The sequence below is a fragment of the Nyctereutes procyonoides genome, unplaced genomic scaffold (genome assembly GCF_905146905.1).
Source record: "Nyctereutes procyonoides isolate TBG_1078 unplaced genomic scaffold, NYPRO_anot_genome, whole genome shotgun sequence".
In the NCBI taxonomy this organism is placed as follows: domain Eukaryota; kingdom Metazoa; phylum Chordata; class Mammalia; order Carnivora; family Canidae; genus Nyctereutes; species Nyctereutes procyonoides.
Genome location: NW_026575134.1, coordinates 12,842,663 through 12,862,392, shown reverse-complemented (window position 1 = coordinate 12,862,392; position 19,730 = coordinate 12,842,663). Strand labels below are relative to the sequence as shown.

General features: G+C 38.0%; 1 protein-coding gene across 1 annotated transcript in view; it reads right to left on the bottom strand.

Annotated features, from left to right (window-relative positions):
* Positions 1 to 19,716, bottom strand: part of COG5 (component of oligomeric golgi complex 5) — a 282,416-nt gene extending 262,700 nt beyond the window's left edge. Inside the window, exons 1-5 of the mRNA XM_055300749.1 lie at positions 19,613 to 19,716; positions 14,887 to 15,026; positions 11,392 to 11,449; positions 5,994 to 6,048; positions 5,823 to 5,892 (exon numbers count right to left, since the gene is read on the bottom strand). Coding sequence (XP_055156724.1) covers positions 5,823 to 5,892; positions 5,994 to 6,048; positions 11,392 to 11,449; positions 14,887 to 15,026; positions 19,613 to 19,706 — 417 coding nt within the window. The 5' untranslated portion in view covers positions 19,707 to 19,716. The remainder of the gene's footprint in view (positions 1 to 5,822; positions 5,893 to 5,993; positions 6,049 to 11,391; positions 11,450 to 14,886; positions 15,027 to 19,612) is intronic.
* Between the last annotated feature and the right edge of the window lie 14 nt (positions 19,717 to 19,730).

The window sequence follows — 19,730 nt, the reverse complement described above, 5'->3', positions numbered from 1 at the left end:
TTCTTAATAGATTTTGTGCTTGTATCTAAACATTAAAGGTCTTTTAACAACTGAAAAGTCACAGTATTACAAGAAAATACACAAGAATCAGAAGATAGTAATGATAACTCTAGCTAAAGGTGGCAAATATGATATAAACGAATATAAAAACATTTTTCTGAACAGCAGCTCTAACTTATATCTATAAAAGTTAAAGATATAATTTCAGACTAAAAAATTAATTATAATTTATATATTACTTAATAAAAAGCTTGAATAAGATTTAGGTGGGAAAGACAAAGAAACGTATAGTTACAGACCAAATTCGGAGAGTCAGAGGGAGCAGTATGTGGAGAAAATTTAGTTGTATACTTACGTGAATTATAGTTCAATAAAGCTATTCCAAAAAAAAAAAAAAACCCAAACAGATCTGGGGTAAATTGGAAAATCAGGGGAGGTATAAAAAAAAATGGACCATAAGAGTTTTGGATTTCAGAGGTGAATTGTGTAATCATGAGTGTAGATGGCTCAGGTAGAGTTCAGATGAAGATCATAAACGGAGTTAAGAAAGTCAAAGAGAAGGATGCCTGGGTGGCTCAGTGGTTGAGCGTCTGCCTTCAGCTCAGGGCATGATCCTAAACTCCTGGGATCAAGTCTCGCATCAGCCTCCTGGCAGAGACCCTGCTTCTCCCTCAGCCTGTGTCTCTGCCTCTTTCTCTGTGTTTCTTATGATTAAATAAAATCTTAAAAAAAAAAAGAAAAGAAACTCAAAGAGTGAGGACAGAACAATGGATGGATGAGTGGGTGGATTACTATGGGCACTAAAGCCAGAAACCATGATGTAAAAACTCTCACTAAAAAGATAACTGAACCAGATCTGTCTTTAGTGTAGGAGGAGGCCGATAGAAGTAATAAGAAGGACGGACAAGAGGAAATGGCTGGAGTTAATCCTTTTAATGCACACTTTCATTGTCATTCTCTGGATATGCTCTACAAGCCTCCACCTCATGCCTCTGTTACTGTTATTTTTTTATTTTTTTTATTTATTTATGATAGTCACACAGAGAGAGATCATGCCTCTGTTATATTCTAATTGCCTACTTTCATTTTTAGCATACCCAAATCCTACCTATCCTTTAAAACCCTTATTAACTGCATTTATTTTTAAAGATGTACTTCAAAGCTGTCAACAACTTACTTTTTTTTTTAAGATTTTATTTATTTATTCATTAGAGACACAGAGAGAGAGAGAGAGAGAGGCAGAGACACAGGCAGAGGGAGAAGCAGGCCCCATGCAGGGAGCCTGATGTGGGACTCAATCCCAGGACTCCAAGATCACGCCCTGGCGGAAGGCAGGTGCTAAACCACTGAGCCACCTGGGATCCCAACAGCTTATTTCTTTAAGCCCATCTCAAATACTATTTTTTAAGCATTAAACACTTCATAAAATAATCCAACTGCATATACTTTCTCTCTCCTCTGAATACTTATTATTTTGACATTAAAGTTAGTATAGCTTTCATATTTCCTTTAACCATGATGAAAACTTTTTGAAAACAAGTACCAAACCACCCATCTTTGTTTTTTTTTTTTTAAATATTTTTTATTTAATTATTTTTATTTATTTATGACAATCACACAGATAGAGAGAGAGAGGCAGAGACACAGGCAGAGGGAGAAGCAGGCTCCATGCACCGGGAGCCCGACGTGGGATTCGATCCCGGGTCTCCAGGACCGCGCCCTGGGCCAAAGGCAGGCGCCAAACCGCTGCGCCACCCAGGGATCCCCAAACCACCCATCTTTGTATTCTCTGCCAACACTAACACAATCTCTCTCACAGGAGATGTTCCGATGGCTTACCAAAAATTAGAGCTGCTCAATTATCAATCCCTCATTATCTTATCTATATTCTTTATCTTCAAACAATATTGGCATTAAGTCATACAATGTCTACTAACTTTATGAGAAGAAAACTCATTCTTAAAACCCTTCATTATTTCCTTTATAGAGTCAATTTCCAAAAACCAATTCTATATAAAATAGCAATGAACAATAAGAAAATAGAGTTTTTAAAAAAATACCATTTAGTACAGTAACAAAACCAAACATTTAAAGGTAAATTTAGCAAAACTGAAATCAAAATATGGCTGAAATAAAGGAAGACCTACATACATGTAAAGACACCACATTCATGAGTTGGAAGATTTAATATTGTTGTCAATTCTCCCCAAGCTATACTATGGATATAGTACATTTCCAATCAAAATCCTAATCAGCTTTTTAATAGAAATTGATAGGCTGATTCTAAAATTCATATGTAATTGCAAAGATACTAAAATAGTATCCTTTTCCAATCAAGAGAGTGACTAGTATATTACTATAAAGGCAAAAAATTAGATCAACTGACAAGAGTAAGGAGTCCAGAAATAATCCCACACATATAAAGTTAATTATTATGAAGGCAACAAAAAAATTCAACAGGAAAAGTTGTTCTTAAGTAATGGTGCTAGCAATCCATAAAAGAAAATTTGATAATTTGGACTTCATCAAAATTTACAATTTTTCTGTTTCAAAAGATACCACTAAAAATGAAAAATCAAGCCACAGACTGGAAACATATTGTTTACTGGGAGAAAATATTTGCAAATCATATATTGTAACATAATATGTAAAAACAAAACAAAACAAAACCCAAAAACAACCCAACTCCTAACTGGGTATTTATTCAAAGAAAACAAAAACACTAATTCAGAAAGATATATGCACCCCATTTTCACTGTAGCATTATTTGAAATAGCCAAGATATGGAAGCAACCTAAGCATCCACTGATAGATGAATAAAGCAGATGTGGTATGTATACATACACATACACGAATATTTATGTAGCCATAAAAAGGAATGAAATCCTGACATCTGCAACAATTTGGGTAGACCTAGAGTGTGTTATGCTAAGTAAAATAAGTCAAACAGAGAAAGACAAATATTATATGATTTCAATTATATGTGGAATCTAAAAAAAAAAAAAGAGCAAATAAATAAACAGAAAAATCAGAAACAGACCTATAAATACAGAAAACACAGCAATGGTCAGCAGACAGGAGGGAGGTGAGGGGATGGGCAAAATTAGTGAAGAGGAGTGGGAGGTATGGCCTTCCAGTTATGGAATGAGTTAAATCACTGGGATGAAAGGTGTGGCATAGAGAATACAGTCAATGGTACTGTAATAGTGTTATACAGTGATAGATGTTAGCTACACTTGTGGTGAACACAGTATAATATACAGACTGATGAATCACTATGCTGTACACCTGAAACCAATGTAACATTGTGTGTCAATTATTATTCAATAAAAAAACTATAACTAAGATAACCTGACTTTAAAATGTCTAAAATATATGAATAGACTAATTAAAGAAGAAATACTAATGAGCATATGAAATGACACTCAACATTAGTCATGTAAAAAATGTAAACTAAAATTATGAGATACCACTGTACACCCATTAGAAGGCCCATAATCAAGAAAGAGAGAAAAAGTGTTGGTAAGTATGTGTAGACACTAGAATTCTCCTACACTGCTGATGGAAATATAAAATAGTATAGGCACTTTGGAAAACAATATGGCAGTTCCTTAAAAAATTAAGCTTACCATACAACCTACCAATTCCATTTTTAGAAAACTACCTAAGAGAAATGAAAGCACAGGTCCACACAAATACATGTAAGCAAATGTTCATGACAGCATTATTCATAAAAGCAAGTAACTAGAAATAATCCAAATATCCATTCACTGGTGAAACAAAATGTGTTACATCCATAAAACTGAACACAATTTAGAAATAAAAAAAAAATGAACTACTGAAGACATTCTACAACATGGATGTACCTCAAAGGCATTAGGCAAAGTAAACAAAGCCAGACACAAAAGACTCTATCTTGTACAATTCCATTTGTATGAAATGAGACCAGAAAAAGCAAATCAATAGTGACAGAAAACAGATGAGCGACTGCCTAGAACTGGGAGTGGGAATACGTAGAGACAACTGGAACAGACTGAAGGTTACAATCTTGCCTTTTGCAACAACATGGATGGAGCTATAATGTTAAATGAAATGAGTCAGTCAGAGAAAGACAAATACCATATAATCTCACTCATGTGGAATTTAAGAAAATAGACAAGCAAAGGAAAAAAAAAAGAGAGAAAGAAAGCAAGAAACTGACTCTTAATTATATAAAACTGATGGTCACCAGAGGGAAGGGAGGTGGGCAGAAGGGGGAAATCTGTGATGGGGATTAAAGAGTACACTTAACATGATGAAAAAAGAAAAATGAAACGATTAAAAAAAAAATCATGTACTAAAATCCTAACCCCCAATGTGATGAAATTAGGAAGTGGGGCCTTTGGGAGATGACTAAGTCATGAAAGCAAACAACTCATGAATGGGATCAGTGCCCTGTAAAAGAGACTCCAGAGATCTCTTTTTGTCCTGTCTGCCACTTGAGAATACAACAATGCCTATCTAATCATGATGAGCATTGAGTAATATATACAATTGCTGAATCACTATATTGTAGACTTGACACTAATAGAACACTTTATGTTAGGTATATTGGAATTAAAATTAAAAACTTAATTTAAAAAATTAAAAGAGAAAATGATTATCTGCAACCCAAAAGAGGGCCTATACTAGAACATGAGCAGGCAGGACTCAGAATTCCAGCCTCCAGAATTGTGAGAAAGAAATTTCTGTAGTTTATAAGCTCTCCTGTCTATAATATCCTGTTCTAGCAGCCCAAATGAAATAAGACAATGGCCAACAGACCTGGGGGCATCTTTTTGGTGGTGATGGGAAATGTTCTGAACCTAGACTATGGTATGACTGGCACACTCTATAAGTTAGCAAAGACATTAAAATAGTTATCTTAATAACATTCCATATGTCCAAAAGGTTAAGTAGATTAATGAAAAGTACAGAAAAGGCCCAAATCAAACTTCTACAGATGAAACAAAACTGTCTGAAATGAAAAATACACTGAACAAGATTAGGGGCAGATTAAACAGTAGAGAAGAAATAATTAGTGAACTTGGAAACAAAGCAATAAAAATTAACCAAAACAAAACACACATGGAAAAGAAGACTATGGAAAAAAATGAACAGAGAATCCAGTGATCTATGAGACAGTCTTAAGATGCCTAGTGCATGTGTAATTATAGTCCCAAAAGGAAAGGGGAGGAACAGAAAAATATCTGGAAAAATAACAGCCACAAAAATCACTAAATTCTGGTCAAAAATCAAATTTCCCCCAAAATGCACAAATACTCCTATTAGAACAAGTTAGAAGTTTGGGTTCCTTACATTTGAGCACAGCATTAATGTTAGGTTTCTTCCTGTTCCCTATTGAACAAATAATTTGAATCTAAATAAGTTAGTAAATGATTATCCACTGTCATATTAAGAATGAAAATAATTCACTTCAATAGTTTAGATTTGCATTCTTTTAAACTGTGTATTTTGGAGTGCCTGGGTGGCTCAGTTAATCAAACGACTCTTGATTTCAGCCCAAGTCACCATCTCAGGGTCAAGAGATCAAGCTCCCCCTACTATGTTGGGCTCCACGCTGGGCATGGAACCTGCTTAAGAGTCTCTCTCTCTCCCACCCTCTCAAAAACAAACAAACAAACAAACAAACATACCACAACCTGGGTATCTTAAAGTTCTTTAGTATTTCCCCCTTTGCTTTCATATACCCTTATTTCCTCAGAATTCATTCTCTTGAAATTTGTCCACTTATTTAAAAAAATGAATAATAAAGTATAAAGAAATGAAAGGTGAGAATCCACCTGAAGTCTTGCTAGTTGTGCAGTCCGGGCTACTATTTTATTGTATGGTTCCACAATTTTTGCTTTCATCCTAAAGAAAAAAAAAGAGAAGAGTAATGATAAAAACATCTTCAAAATATCAATGGTTAAATTTCTTTCTACTCCACTTATTTACAAAATGAACAACAGTACCTATCAACAGCTCCCTGTAAAGCCCCAATTCTTGTCTGCATCATCTGAAGAACACCTAGGAAAACATAACAGCTTTCGTTACTTTACAAATTTACAAGGGCTCCAATCGGGCAAAAAATATATATATTAAAAGAAAAAAATCATATATATATCCATACCCATAGAAAAATTCCCATTTTTTTTTCTGCCACCATCATAACCTAAGCAACCGGTATCTTTTACCTGCACTATTGTTAAAGCCTCTAACTAGTCCCCTCCTCCAATCCTTGTTCCAGTAAAGAAGTCTGACAAATAGAGTGACTGCATAAGGAGCATAGGGTGTTCCACTTTGGGTGATTAAAAAGTTCTGGAACCACATAGTAATGGCTACACAACACTGTAATGTAATTAATGCTACTACATTACATACTTTACAATGGCTAAGTTTCATGTTCATGTATTGTACTAGTCACAAAAGAAGGAGCCTGAGGGCACTTTAAAGGGGTAAACTGTAGCACAATATTCCCTAAAACCCTTACATGGTCTCCCCTTTGCTTCCATGTCAAAACTGAAGTCCACAGCCCTGCGCCACCTGGAAATGGTGTACTTTCTCTCCAACACCTCACCGCACCCCCAACCTCCTACTAGATAAACACCCACTGTTCCTAAAGCCTCAGTTTAACAGAAACAATCACTAAAAGATCCCCCAACTAATTTAGATTTTCTTGTTATTTCCTTCCTTAGCATACATTTCCTTCATGGCACTAATCCCATTAGGTAATTACATATCCGCTTTTATATCTGTTTAATGTTTTACTCTTTCACTGACTATAAATTCCTGGAGGTTAGGGAAAGTACATTTCTCATTCACTACTGTATGACCTGAGCCTAAATCAGACTACTTCCAATGGCAATGAATGTTTGTTAACTTCATTATATGCTAGATAAATCATACACATGGATGGCAAGGATAGTATTACCTTTACTCTCCACATACACAACATGATGGTTAACTTTTTACAAAACTGTAAGAGTATTTTCAGGAAGATAGATCTTAATTTTACTATTTTACATACCTGATAACAAGCTTTTCAATATTACAGTTGTAATTATTTTGAACTCCATTCTTTAAAACTCAGTTCTTACATTTAACAGGCATAGCCATAGTTTAAAAACATAGTATTCTAAATAAACTTAGGTTTATTTACTTAGTTCTATAACTCTGTCATATATTAGATGAAGTAATACTAGAACTAATAAACATTATCAGGTACAAATAGGCTTTAGTATGGCTTAGTCCAATACTAAGATTGGACTAGAATAGAATCCAACCGGAAGATTCCCATTTTTCTGCTAGTTTTATGGCTCGTTGATCTTAGACCTCCAAGAATGAACTGCTCTCGCTTGTTATCATCATGTCCTTACATCTTATTCTCTCCACAAGGCACTCTCAAATAGACTTTCATACACACTCCACCAAAACAGATCTTATAGAGGTCACCAGAAATCCCCAAGGTGCCAAATTCTACTGTCGGTTCTGTCTTTACCTTGCTCAAATCCTCTGAAATTCAAAACATAGTCACACCATCCCTCCCAACAATATTCTTTTTCTCTAGGGTGCCAAGTTGTCACACTCCCTGGGCTTCTTCCTATTACTTTTTTTTTTTTTTAAGATTTTATTTATTTTTGAGAGACATAGAGAGGCAGAGACACAGGCAGAGGGAGAAGCAGGCTCCATGCAGGGAGCCCGAGGTGGGACTCGATCCCAGGACTCCAGGATCACACCCTGGGCTAAAGGCAGGCTCTAAACCGCTGAGCCACCCAAGGATCCCCCACTTCTTCCTATTACATTAGCAGTTCCTCCTCTGCTAGAGTCCTCCAAGATCTGATGCTCAGCCAGTTTCACTTCTCCATCTACAATCTCTCTTAAGAATTTCACCCAATCCTGGTGTTTTAAATACTATCTGTTCAATAAAATACCAATCTTATACATACACATCCACACATATGTACACACATCTACATAGACAGATTTGACCTATGCCTGCCTGCCTATGTATACACACACACACACTCACACATACACACACACACACACCTATGCACTTGAACTTTCTCATATCAAATTTAAGATGCCCAAGATAACTTCTGTTCCACCCTTCCCCATCAAAATTATAATCCTCTCCATTCTGACCCATCTCAGTTTCCTATACCATCATTTATCCCATTTTTCAGACTAAAATCTTGGGAATCACACTTGGTGACTTTTGTCCCCTTTACCCTTTCATCTCCATTACCAAACCCTATTAGTTATGCCCCCATTTTATCCCACCCATTTCCCTCTCTTCACATCTACCATTCTAATCCAGAGCACCATCAACTCAACTCTAATCTTCTAGTATCTTCTAAATTGATACCCCTGATTCTACTCCTACTGTCCTACAGAGCCATCAGAAAAAGCTTTTACAGCATAAATCTTACACAACATACCCCTAATAATAAAAAAAAAAAACCTTCCAATGGTTTATCAGTGCATTTAGAATGAAAATCAAACTTCTTTTCCAAGAACCTCATCTATAATTCTTTCCTTAATTCATTAAATTCCCCTCATACCGGCCTTCATTCTGCCCCTTGTACATCCCAAGCTAATTCCTACCTTACCATTTGAGTTCTCAGCTCAAATGTCATCTTCTCAAAAAGGCCTCCCCTGACTATCCTTGCTCCCTTTCCTTAACCCAATCATCCATTTTATTTTCTTTATGGGACTTAAAAATATTTGAATTTTCCCATATGTGGGAATTTTGTCTGCTTCCCCACATTAGAAGAACATTAATTCCATGAGAACAGTGACTTCTATAGTTCCAGGTCCACAGGACCTAAAAAGCTCTCAGTTACTGTTTGAGTGAACAAATGAAGGAAGGAATGAGGACATCTCTTTTCAATACAATAGGGTTAATTAAATATATCTCTAAATGCCATAAGAACAGGGACTCTATCTTTGTTATAGCTGTTGGGAACCTAGCAAATTCTCAACTAACATTTAAATGAATAAATGAATGAAAACAAATAGGGGTTAATTTTTAACAAATTAGGTTCAATAGAAGTAATTCCAAACTACTTATGTGGCAAAAAATTTAAATATTTGGGGAAAAAAGCAGACGAAGCAGAAGTTGGCATAATATTCGTTTCCAAATACAGTTCACACTTATTCTTCGGCCATTTCAACATTAAGTGCTTCGAAATCCACACCATGCCAAAATGAATACTAAATCATACTTTGATGTTTTATGTTCAAATAATCCAGAAAAGATGCTCAGATTATCACAAGAACTCAGAGAAGGCAGCCTTTGTACCTCATATACTTATCCAATGGATAGTCATTCTAATTCAGTCTAACCATTTATTTTAAATATTATAATCACTGAAAAGCATTTTGGAAAAATAAGCACATTACAGACCTAACTGCATTTAAGAAAACCACAATGAGAACTATTTCTGTTGCAATGATGCATCTACACCTAAATACACTCAGAATCAATGTACTACCAGCCATCCTTATGGGTTTGACAAATGAAAAAATCACCATTTGTTTAAAAAAAATTCAACAATAAAACAGGATATTTACTTTGCTTCCAGAAACACATAAAATATTATGAGATTAAAAATAAATAATTTCCAATTGCAAGTGGTCAGTACTTAGAGCTTCTGAGTTTTCCCAAGAAAACAGTCTGCTAATCATCCTAAATACTCAAGTAAGGAACTATCATTCTCCCAAATACTAAGTTCTTCATTAGGATGTCTGAGAAACAGCATACATGCTGAGAATAAGCTAATACCTTTGAGTGTGTAAGAAATAGTAGGGGAGGGGATCCCTGCATGGCTCAGCGGTTTAGCTGATCCTGTCCTTAGCCCAGGGCACGATCCTGGAGTCCCTGGATCGAGTCCCGCGTCGGGCTCCCTGCATGGAGCCTGCTTCTCCCTCCTCCTGTGTCTCTGCCTCTCTCTCTCTCTCTCTCTCTCTCTCTCTCTCTCTATCATAAATAAATAAATATTTAAAAAAAAGAAATACTAGGGGAAGCATTAAAGAATATTGCATCACAGAAAGTAATATCCCTCTTCCTCAAGAATTTGATCAACATAGGGAAAATCACTTAAACATTCCGTATTTATAACATGTAATTGAATTTAAATCAAGATAGGATGAAAAATTCATAAAATATTTATCCAATCAGGATGTCTGGGTGGCTCAGCACTTGAGCGTCTATCTTTGGCTCAGGGTGTGATCCCAGGATCTGGGATAGAGTCCCACACTGGGCTCCCTGCAGGAAGCCTGCTACTCCCTCTGCCTATGTCTCTGCCTCTCTCTCGCTCTCTCTCTCTGTCTCTCATGAATAAATAAATAAATCTAAAAAAAAAAAAGGATTTAGCCAATCAAAAATAGTAAGGCTCATTAAAAAAATCCCAATTATTATTATTTTTTTAAAGATTTTATTTATTTATCAATGAGAGACAGAGAGAGAGAGAGAGAGCGAGAGAGAGGCAGAGGGAGAAGCAGGCTCCATGCAGGGAGCCCAACAAGGGATCCCAGGTCTCCAGGATCACACCCTAGGCTGAAGGCGGCGCTAAACCGCTGAGCCACCCAGGGATCCCCTATTTTTTTTTTTTTTTTTTTTTAAGATTTAGAGAGAAAGAGTATGCACGCACAGGCAAGTTGAGTGAGGTGGAGAGGAAGAGCAAGAATCTCAAGCAGACTCCGAACTGAGCACGGAGCCCAACTCGGGGTCTAATCCCCTGGGATGATGATCTAAGCCAAAATCAAGAGTCAGAAGATTAACTGACTGAGCCACAGGAGTCTCCAATCCATCATTATTCTATTATACTCTCATTGAAAAAGTTTCAAAGAAAGCCAAAAATAAGAAAAGTATTCAAGCCTACTTCCACTATTCCTCACTCTGGTGGTATTGATGTTTTTGCTAATTAACAATTTTCTGTTGATTTTATAGAGGCACTAACTATGCACCAGGATTGTCCTAACCATTTTTCTAATTCACTTAGTCCTCAAAATAGCACCATACAGGAATATTTTTATACTCCTCCTTTATAGATAAAAGGGAGGCACACAAAGGTTAAATAACTTGTTCACAGTCACATATCTATTAAGTGACAAAGCAAGGATTTGAATGCAGACAGTTTAGCTCAGAGGTCAACAAAATTTTATTCAAGTTTTGTTGGGACACAGCCACAATCACTTACATATTACCTGGCTGCTTTCACTCTGCAACCACAGAGTTTAGTAATTGCAACAGAAATGGTATGGCCTGCAAAGTCTAAAGTATTTACTATCTGACCCTTAACAGTAAAAGTTTGCCAATCCCTGCTCTAGCTCCATCTAACTTACAGTTACTTAATGGAAACATACCTTCCAAAGACTCAATCCCAGTTGCTTGTGCTAGCAAATCTTCATGTCTTGCAACAACCTGAAAACCAAGAATTTGCTGTAAGTATTAGGTATTTTTCTTTATAGCCACAAGGTAGAACTAAAGGTCTCCCTCCATACGGGAAGGCGCAAACACTAACACAAAAGAAAAGTATACAGGTGATAAAGGTATACTTGAGATGAGTTATTAGCAGAAACACAAACATGCTTATAGTTCGACATAGAGCCAAAAAAGACACAGCCTTTTCACTATCCCCTTGCTTTCCTAATGGAAGGAGCATGGGGAGTTGTGCCAAAATTGAAACTAAAAGAAAACAAAAACAACAACAACAAAAAAAAAACTCAGGCTAATTCTTGCCATGCTGTTGTATGCTTTTCCCATAAAGAATGTTTTCAAACATTAGGTTCTCTTAGTTTTTGAACTTAATTCAGCATCATCAAGACCACATTCTAATCTGAAAAGATAAAGCAGAGTCAGTACCCAACTATTCCTGAGTATCTCTCTGCTTTCAGTTTCCTAGGGTCATGGGAAAAATCCCCGTGCAAGACTGATTTTTTTTTTTTTATGAAAATTAGGGCAATGTGAATGACATCAAAAACCCAAAAAGTTTAAGAATTAAAGACCACGTGTAAGAAATTCCTAGATACATCAAGAAACCATGCAAATCTTTAGAGTAATGCAAGAGTCCTTATCATTTTGTACTTTTATTCCAATGAATAGGGAGTTTCCTATCCAGGCTGTAAACTGAAGCTCCTAGTCAGCAAGGATTCATTCACTGGAACCTCCACATTGTCCTATATCAGGTATCACTTATTTTATCAAGTCCCTCTCTCTCACATCCATCTAAAATAAGTGTTACTTTTTGGTCTCCTATGTCTGTTAAGATTGCCAGAGTATGTCTGAATTCTCCCCAGTCCCCTGATATGGTCATCAATTTATCTATGCATCCTAACAAGACTAATTTTAATTCTCTATTCTTTCTCCTGTGTGAAGAATACTTTGGAAATGTTGAAAATCCTAAAGCTACATACACTTTCATAAACTCCCCTTCAGCCAGCTGGATGAATTTTCAAGAGATCTGGAAGACAGAAAGGAAAGGAAAGCTATCTTCCTGTTACTGTTTCAGCTAGTAATGAGCAAGGTCCTGAGACCTGAGAATTTAGAGATGGTTGGAATAACCATATCAATCATTCTAGAATTTAGTTACTAGATACCCCAAGGCAGAATTGCAGCAGTGGTATAGGAGGTAATGGCTGGAGTTTCTAGGCCTCCACACTGCATCTATGAAGGTAGATCTTTCAACTCAGTCCACTGACTTCAGAAGCATCCAGTCCTCAGTATTAAACATCTTCCTACTTTAAATACCTAGAGTGGTTTCTATTTCTTGTCCTATGCTCCAACTAATACATACCTCAACACATCTTTTGTTATATTAATCACCTCAATGATATTTAAAAAGATTTTTTTATGGGTTTGATTATCATTATCCCAATTTTGCTTCTGCAGAAAAACAATTATAGCAGGTTCAGATCTTATTCTAGGCCTCTACTCTATATTCCAAACTATTGTAAGTGTAATTTGTCCCCTGTAAGAGATGTTAAATAAATTTTTCGTCTTTATTGATTTCTGCAAAGAAGGTACTGCATGCAAGGAAAAAGAAAATACTAATCATATTACTCAGCCATAAAAAAGAATGAAATCTTGCCATTTGCAACGACGTGGATGGAGCTAGAGTATTATGCTAAGCAAATTAAGTCAGAGAAAGACAAATACCATATGATTTCACTCATATGTGGAATTTAAGAAACAAAACAGATGAGCATAGGGGAAAAAAAACAGAGAGGCAATCCAGGAAACAGATTCTTAACTATAGGGAACAAACTGTGGCTTGCTGGAGGGGAAGTAGGGGGAGAATGGGTGATGGAGATTAAGGAGGGCATTTGTGATGAACACTAGATGTTGTATCTAACTGATGAATCATTAAGTTCTACACTTGAAACAAATAATACATCATAGTTAACAGACTGGAATTTAAATAAAAACCTGCAAAAGAAAGAAAATACCAACCATAAAAAAGAATTTCAGGTGGCTCTTAGAAAAAGCCACCCCTGAGAACCCTAGGCAAAGTGCATTCTCTTCTGCTTTTATGAACACTTTGTACTAGTCTAAATAAAACAGGCATCACTTGCCTGTCATTATTTCTGTCTGTATCTGCCATTGGTCGGTGAGTCCTTGGAGAGCTGGAAAATATGTTCATTCTTCTATCCCCATAGCCTAATGCAAATCCTGACAATTAAAATATATAATTAAATGTATAATTAAAATATATAATATATAAAGTTAAAGGAATCCTAGAAGTCATCCTAGTCCTAAGCTACTCTTTTGATTGATAAAGTACAGCACAAAAAACTTAAGTGAACATGTCTCATTTTATAACAGATCCAAGTTTTCTGGTAAACAGTCCATATACTCATGCATTTTTTTCACTCATTTAAATATTTGTCAAGTGCCTACTCAACAGACAAAAGCCAACACCAGGAAGTATACTATAAAACTCCCCATAAAATTATAGAATTTTAGAAGAGGAAGGAACTCTTAAGATCTTCCACCGTCATTTGTTCCTCCTTATTCACTCCAACTCATTTAATAGATTTCCTTTGTTAAAAGCAAAACTCAAAGACATTAACTGATAGGAAAGGTAATAGCACAGCTGAGATTAAGACCCATCTCCTGGATGCCTGGGTGGCTTGGTGGTTGAGCGCCTGCCTTTGGCCCAGGGCATGATCCTGGAGTCCCAGGATCAAGTCCCACATCAGGCTCCCTACATGGAGCCGGCTTCTCCCTCTGCCTATGTCTCCTTCTCTCTGTGTGTGTGTCTCTCATGAATAAATAAATAAAATCTTTAAAAAAAAAAAAAAGAGCCACCTCCTAATTCTCCATACTGTGTTCTAGCTACCACAAATTTATCAACTTTCTAGAATTTCAGCAAATGATACACTTTGTGTTCATAAAGGGGGAAGCGCCAATGTGAACTTCCCAATATGTCTTTCACTGTTCTTTTTTTTTAATTCATTTCCAGGACTCCGGGATCACACCCTGAGCTGAAGGCAGACACACTTAACCACTGATCCACCCAGGCGTCCCTTACACTGTTCTACTTCCAAAATTTCATTTGCTATTATTTTTACCAAAGACTTCCTATTTTTCACCCACCTATAGTCACTGCACATCAATTAGGTGGGGCAAACAAGGGATGACCAAATACTTTTGGAGAGAGGGGTATGTTCCTTTTTCAACTAACAAAAAGTAGTTTATGGAAAACTTTGCAAAAACATACCTTGAGAAATAAGCCACACTCATAAGTTGCACATTTCCTCATTTAAATACATGTTTAGATTAAATAATAAAAGGATTACAAAGTGATAAATTATCACTGTAGGCTGAAGAAGCCAGATGATCCAAAAGATTGAAAATACCTGTAGGTGTAGCTCTTTATCCAACTGACTGATTCCTTGGGCAAGTTTTGCTAGTTGTTCAGCAATTACAGCTTGATGGATAGACTGGGAAGTATAAGTCTTGACATCAAAGTCTTCATTTAAAAAATCACTGTAACACTCTAGAAAAAAATAAGCAAACTCTTTAAATACTAGTTGCACTGCAATAAACCACAGCACACAACAGAACAAGTATAATCATAAATAACATACTCTGAGTCTTTTTATACATGGAGAACTGTTGTAAATGAGAAGTAATGGTAACATTCACAGAGAGCTTACTGTGGGCCAGGCATTGACCTACACACTTTAAACATATTAACTCATTCAATCCTCACACAACTCTGTTCGAACTATCAACTATTGTTTCCCCCATTTCACAGATGAAGAGACAGGTGAAGACAGGGCATGCAACCTGTCCAACCTGTCTGAGATTTTAATTCAGGCACCCTAGCTGCAGAGCCCACACTATAAACCCCTATATTACACTACGAACAGTTAACTTTTACCAGTGAGTCAAAAGGAACATATTAAGTAGAAGGTTAAAAATTAACTACTAACTGCAGGCTTTAATGCAAGAAAACAAGGTCACTGACAATGACAACAAACCAATTCACTATATTTGATATTTATGATCTCTTGTATCTCCAATGCACAAATGCTGTCACAATAAAGTGATTCTGGAATTATAATAAAAGTAGGCAAATACAAACTTATAGATATTACTGAAATTAGGGATATATGGGCGAAATAAGTAAGTAGAAAGGGAGACTATGCTTAAAACACAGCCTTAATAAACAAAAAGAAGTGATGCTAGATGCTAAGGCATCTTTCCGTACAGAAACCCAAAAATCTATAGGTAAAAGATAAATAGAGTTAAGAGTTAAAAAGTTACGTAGAAGTGAGCTCACTGTAGGTATAAAACCACTATCTTTGACCCATGTGATAGATACAGGTAAGATCACCCTGAAGAAATTATAAAACTAACCAGCAAAATAGAGTCCTTACAAGAAAACTTGTAGTGTCTCTATCCACTAAAAAGTACACTCCATGAGAGCAAGGGCTTTGTTTTCTTTACTCCCATGTCCCTAGAGCCTGAACAACGTCTGACACATGGTAGGTGTTCCATACAGGTTGAATGGATGAATTCATCTATATACCTGCTGGAAGTAGCATTCTGCAAAGGGCAAAGACTCATTCTTGACGACTCTTAAAGTGAAAGGAAAGCTGCTACTTTGGCCTTAATTCTGGGAACCTCATTTCCTTCCAGTTTGCCAAGGAATTTTCAGGATTAAAGATTCTTCAAGGCAGCCAAGTGAAGAAGGCCACTCCAAGAAGGTTTAGAGGCAGCAAATGCCATAGCATATTTTGAGAAATAAGGGCACCACCGACGTCAATGTGTCTAGATCACACTGTGTGTATGCTGGGCAGAAGGGACAAGAATGATAGAAAATTGAAGTTCCAAAGGAAGACTGAGGGCAGTTTAAAAAGCGACTGGTATGACTTCTCAAATGTTTAGACTATATCCCATTGAGGTTAAAGACAGGAAACAGCACTGTCATTTGTGTTTTAGTTTCTGACAGCATCATGGAGGATGACTGAAAAGGAATTAGTCACACGGTGGTGTGCTGGAACTGGCTCCTGCTGGCTCCTGAGAGTCAACAGTTAAATTTCCAGGAACTGTGTAAGCCAGGGGACATAACAAGTAGGTATCTTAAAAAACTGACCACAGGGCAGCCCCGGTGGCTCAGCAGTTTAGTGCCACGTTCAGCATGGGGTGTGATCCTGGAGACCCGGGATTGAGTCCCACGTCTGGCTCCCTGCATGGAGCCTGCTTCTCCCTCTGCCTGTGTCTCTGCCTCTCTCTCTCTCTGTCTCTATGTACAAAAAGAGGGAAATGGAGAAGAAGTTCAGAAGCCAGGAAAACAAAACTTTCGAAGGAGATGGAGAAAATGAAAGCAATCAAGGAGACTAAAGAGCATTCAGAGGGAAAAAAAAGAAGACAAGGAAAAATGGCAAGGGATGGTTTAGAGAAAGTAAGTGGGTAGTAGTGTCAAAGATCAAACACAATGAAGGCTGAATACTGGAAACTGGACTTGGCATTTCAGGATTTGATTGTCCATCAGAAGAATCATATAATGCTTCTCCTTTACAGTTGTCTCATTCATATAGAAGGAAAATCAGAAGCACCCCACAAATTATTTCAGCTATGCATCTGCTCAAAACCCTATCAATCCTATCCTCTACCCTGGCAAATCCTTTACATAGTGAATCACTGTTACACACAGAATTGGTTTTTTTTTTTAGGAACGTTGTAGTGAACCAATGAATTACGGGCAAACTGAAGACAAGCAATTAAAGGAACCAAAAAGGGACACCTGGGTGGCTCAGTGGTTGAGCATCTGCCTTCAACTCAGGCCATGACCCCGGAGTCCTGGGATCGAGTCCCGCATCAGGCTCCCTGCAGGGAGCTTGCTTCTCCCTCAGCCTATGTCTCTGCCTCTCTGTGTCTCATGAATAAACAAAACTTTAAAAAAAAATAAAAATAAAGGAACCTAGAAGAGAGCACTTAGAGAATTAGGAAATTTTTTTTAAGCACAGAACTCAGAAATCACACGAGAGGTATTAAGAAGAGTCAAACCCTCTTTACAAGTTCAAGTAAGATAAGGACCAAAAAGTATCCATTTGATTTATCTACAAGGAGATCAGCAGAGACCTTGGCAAAGAGATTTCAATGGTGTAGAATGAAAGTGACTTGCTCCTTGAGACAGGAAAAAAAAAAAATCCAGAGCACGGGAGGAAGACTGTCTTTAGAAGCAGAGATGCCACTTCTATTATAATGGAAAATACAAGGTGGTAAAAAAAAAAAAAAAAAAAAAAAGACAGTTACAGATCTAGGCTTAGTTTATAGATCTGATGGCAAGAAATGGAGGAAGTTCACATCTCTTTTCATAGAAGTTTAAAGTCATTTGTTGAGCTGGAAAGGAGAGGTCTGCAAGAGTAAGGATTTAAATAATCACCAAGGAAGATGGGAAACTAAATAGGAAAATACAGAAGGCAGAATTAAGGACTATTAGCCCTTCAAAAACTGATTACAATTCCAGAATGCATCCTACTAAAATAAAATATACACCTATGCCTGGCATGTGTTGTTTCTTCCACTTCCTCATCTAGGGAAGTTCTATTTACACTTCAAAACCAATTCCATTTGGAAAGCCTTCCCTCACACTCCCCTAATCACTCCCAGTTATTATCCCCCTCTGTATTGACTTTGTACACAATTCTGCTACACAGCAACACTATATTATAATGCTTACCTTTATAGCTATTTCCCCTTAGTAAAATGGCAAGCTGTTTGAGGGTGGGAAATGCACACGTATTAGGAGTTCAAAACTTGGCGAAATGGAATTTAAACTAAGATGCGAAGGTGCATTGGACAGAGATCCTAACCGAGAGAATCTAACACAACTTTGTTCAGAAAACCACCTCATTAGTAAGTTTCGACAAAAGTATATACATCATCAGGAGAAGGCAAGGAATTAAGGGCAATGATAAAATACACAACTCAAGGGAAAACAAGTAATTTAGAATGTTATTTCATTTATGACCTACTTTGGTTTACAAATGTGTGCATATGCTTATTGTGCTGTTCAATTAAAATAGTATATATATCCTGCACCTAGCATATGAAAGGTACCCTTATGAACTGTGGAATACAAAAAGCGGGGCAGCCTGGGGTGCTCAGCGGTTTAGCGGGGCCTTCAGCCCAGGGCGTGATCCTGGGGTCCCAGGATCGAGTCCCACGTCGGGCTCCCTGAGTGGAGCCTGCTTCTCCCTCTGCCTCTCTCTCTCTCTGTGTCTCTCATGAATAAATAAATAAAAATCTTTAAAAAAAATACAAAAAGCAGTTCTATAATGCAGCAGAATAAGTACACAAACTATATGTCACTACCAGGTAGAAGGTGATGGCGATTAGGAAAGAAAATAAGAAAATTAAGAACAGATGAAAAGAAACCTGAACTTTATCCTGAAGGAGATTTGTGGCAGGTTCACTGGATTAACACAATTTAATGTGCTCCTCAAATATGCTACGTTTAACTTATTTCCTGGGGCTTTCGTCTCTCCAAAACTATCAATAAGCTGCTATATTCAACACATATGGTTCATCCCTGCCTGAACTAGTGCTCCGAAGTCGCCTCCAAGTGTGGCTGTGGATAAACGCCGTGTGAAACACCTGTGCCGCCCAAGAATCTGTTCACAGAGGGAGGAGGCGTCCAACTCTGCCCAAGGATGAAGCCCTCTGACCCTACGAGCTGTCGCCTATCGGTTCTGGGTCCGTCACTTTTCACGGGATCCGACGCCGCCTCCTCGCATCCAACTGCGGCGGCGGCAGCGGCTGTCAACCCGGGCCACCGGGGCACGGCGGTCCCAGGACCTCAGGGCGCGGGAAGGGTGGAGCCGAAATGAGGGGCAACCAGGAAGGAGGCTCCCGCTGGACACCCACCCCGGAGGGAAGGGCACAGCCAGCCTCTGCAGAAGCAGGTTGGTGCGGCCCGCACCCGGGCGCCAGGGGGCCGGGCGGGGGGAGTGGTCACGTCGAGACCGGAAAACTTTCTGCAAAGCGACGGGTTGGGTCCACCGCCCGGGCCCAGCTGCGGAGCAGGACCGTCCCGCAGGCCCGCCCCCCGGACAGAGCCAGACTCCTTACCGTCCTGCAGGAGCTCCCGGACTGCCGCTGCCGCCGCCCCACAGCCCAGAGCCCCATGGCCAGCCACAGCGACGCCGCCGTCACCACCTTCCATGTTGGCAGGTGCCGGGCTGATGAC